The 2,830-nt window shown below is 40.0% G+C and overlaps 1 protein-coding gene across 1 annotated transcript; it reads right to left on the minus strand.

The window, feature by feature from the left end:
- Window positions 1-337: 337 nt before the first annotated feature.
- On the minus strand, window positions 338-1,804 carry FOMMEDRAFT_171638 (NAD-binding protein; the record flags this gene model as incomplete). The annotated part of the gene is made up of 10 exons (XM_007272165.1): window positions 338-435; window positions 498-588; window positions 644-723; window positions 782-854; window positions 898-966; window positions 1,041-1,106; window positions 1,160-1,186; window positions 1,247-1,360; window positions 1,421-1,466; window positions 1,517-1,804. The coding sequence occupies 9 exons, from the start codon at window positions 1,802-1,804 to the stop codon at window positions 545-547; spliced, it is 807 nt and encodes a 268-aa protein (XP_007272227.1). The 3' UTR covers window positions 338-435; window positions 498-544.
- Between the last annotated feature and the right edge of the window lie 1,026 nt (window positions 1,805-2,830).

Below are 2,830 nucleotides of genomic sequence, written 5' to 3' on the forward strand. Positions count from 1 at the left end.
TTGTTTTGAAAGATGATAGTGTACTTTTATAAGCTATTTTAATGTAAAGTATCTTGTTATATTTGGCACAGCATATACACTGTATACACTGTATACAGAAGTAGTGTATCATATATAGGTCCTACTGACCCAGTTTACACCTGTAATTATATGTGTGTATGTGTATACATGGGAAATTTTACACATGTAAACATATACACTACACACAGAGCACTAGTGAGAAATAGCTATTTTTTTGTTTTGTTTACTTTTGTGACAAAAAATGATGAATCATCAAGTGTGACAATACTTATGAAAAAGGCAGTAATGAATGGCATGTACTTGTTTAAACAACTGAGGGGTTTGCATGATAATAATTTCAATTAGACTATTAATGCATTGCATGTTTCCTGTCCTTGCCTTACAGAACTGGGCTTACTCAAACAAATTGATAAACTGCAATTTTACAAATGAGTAAAAATGACAAGAGTTAGGGTATAATTGTGAATATACATCACCCCAAAGAACATGGACCATTTGCATAGTCTCTTGAAGCCGGGAATGTTTAATCAAAATGGTAGCTGCCTCCATCAACAATTATGCTCTGGCCTGCAATGGGCAGACTTAGTTCGGTAATGTGAACCAATCGTGGTCTAGCACATACCATTCACAAAGTACGATTCCGGCTTAGCGAGGTAGGAAACCAGACTGGCGACGATTTCGGGTTCCGCGAAGGGTCGGCTGCTAGTGGGTTATAGGGATAACCCGGTGGAGTGATGAAGGGCTATATACCTCCAGTTACGCAGAGCTCACCTCATCTGCAGTGGCTTGAGCTTCAAGAAATCCCTTGGCTTGGAACAGTTGCATGTTAACAACTGTATGCAATGGTTTATTTAGCAACGTGGGTAAGTAACTTACTCATGGCTGAACGAATGACTCCAGGTGCATATGCATTGGCCGTGATTCCGTATTTACGCAGATCAATTGCTTTATAGTGCAGGGGTCAAGGATGAGAATGAACCCGAAACTAATCATGTACTGGAAAGTTGCAACAAACGTACAGGCAGACTGTATCAACCCACGGACTGCAAATTTCGAAGCCGAATAAGCTGATATTTGTGGCCCGCCTGAATAAAATTGAGCGGAAGGTGACAAAGGAACAGGGAAGAATTCTCTATACCTTGTTTGCCCATCACCGAACTCGCAGCTTGAAATGATACAATAATTATGGGATGTGTGTGCACTATCTTAAGTGTGGATGGCAAACCTATCAATCTTCCACTACGTCCTTGCTTCACCATTTGCAGGGCGGCATGTTTAAGACAAAGAAAAACGCCACGAACGTTTACTGCAAGAGTGGCGTCCAATTTCTCAACAGGAACTAACGTGAAGAAACCATTCATGAGTTCACACATACAAGAACCAACGATTCACAACCTACGTTCGAGGAATTCACCAGCAAGTATGATTCCTGCATTTGCAACCATCTACATCACGGATTAGATATATGCCAGAGACCCTGGTAGTCGTTACTTACGACATCCACACCCCCGAGTTCGTAGACGGTAGTCTCAACCAGAGCGACGACATCAGATTCAGAGGATACATCTCCTGGAACGGCAATTGCACGTCGACCCTTCTTGCGAACCTCTTCAGTGACAGTGTCTAGCTCTTTCCTCTTTGTGGGTATATCGTTGATGGCAACATCAAAGCCATCATCTGCCAATCTATGGACGATAGCATAGCCTATTCCTTGTGCACCACCTGTGACGATTGCGATCTTCGGCACGTAGCTATCAAATGGGATATGTGGAACTGAACTCATTGCGAGTAGATAGAAGTGACGAGAGCGGATGCGACCTTTCTTCCGCAGCTATAAATCCTTCTAGACCTTTTGAATCAGGTTATATCACCGGCCTGAGGGCCGCTCAATAATATAGCTTCACGTCATTGTCCGAAGTCCCGAGAATCCCGTAAAGAATTACACCCTGAACAGCGCGATCTAATTATGGTCAAGCGGGTGACCAGAATCAATGACGTGTTGAGTATGCTTGAATCTACGATGTGCAGGCAACGAGAAATCCCAAGCATGGATTATCCAGAGATCTAGCAGCAGTAATTCAAGGTAGAATCCACTTGATTGCGTGCAAGTGATGGCAGGTGGGAGTCTGGACTGGGAACACATCAGGCATTTCACAATTTCTTGCCTTAAAAAATAACTTACATAATGTTAAACATTATTTGTAATTTAATTTACCATTTCAGTTTAGTAGAAATTCAAAATAATATTTTAAGTTTTTTCTGTATTTGTATTGATTATGGAAGAAACTTGAAATTTTGTTCATGATTTCTATCAATCAAAAATGGTAAATTTAATTACAAATAATGTTTAACATTATGTAAGTTATTTTTCACAGCAAGAAATTGTGAAATGCCCGATGTGGAAGGCACGTCAAAAGAAGGTCACATGCACTTCTTTGTATAATCGACTTCACACGTGCCCTAGTGCAGCTCCATAACATGTTTACATTCATTCAGGGCTTATGATCGAGTAAAAGGACGATTATAACCATCCATTTATCAGACGTGTCTTGGAAATGATTCAAAATATGATTTTGTATGCATTTTGGCCTCCAGAGTCTACATGGATATTAAACATGTATTTCTAAATTTCAAACAGAGCCATCATATGAATTGACACTAAATAAAATAAAAATAATTAAGGAAAAAAGTTAAGGAAAAAATCTGAAGGGCTCTTGACCTGTATTTAACTGGACTGTACCACCTGAGATGCATGACCCTTGATTATTTAGGAAAGCCACTACACCAGAAAGACATCTATATATGCTGA

This window comes from Fomitiporia mediterranea, assembly GCF_000271605.1.
Source record: "Fomitiporia mediterranea MF3/22 unplaced genomic scaffold FOMMEscaffold_264, whole genome shotgun sequence".
Lineage (NCBI taxonomy): Eukaryota > Fungi > Basidiomycota > Agaricomycetes > Hymenochaetales > Hymenochaetaceae > Fomitiporia > Fomitiporia mediterranea.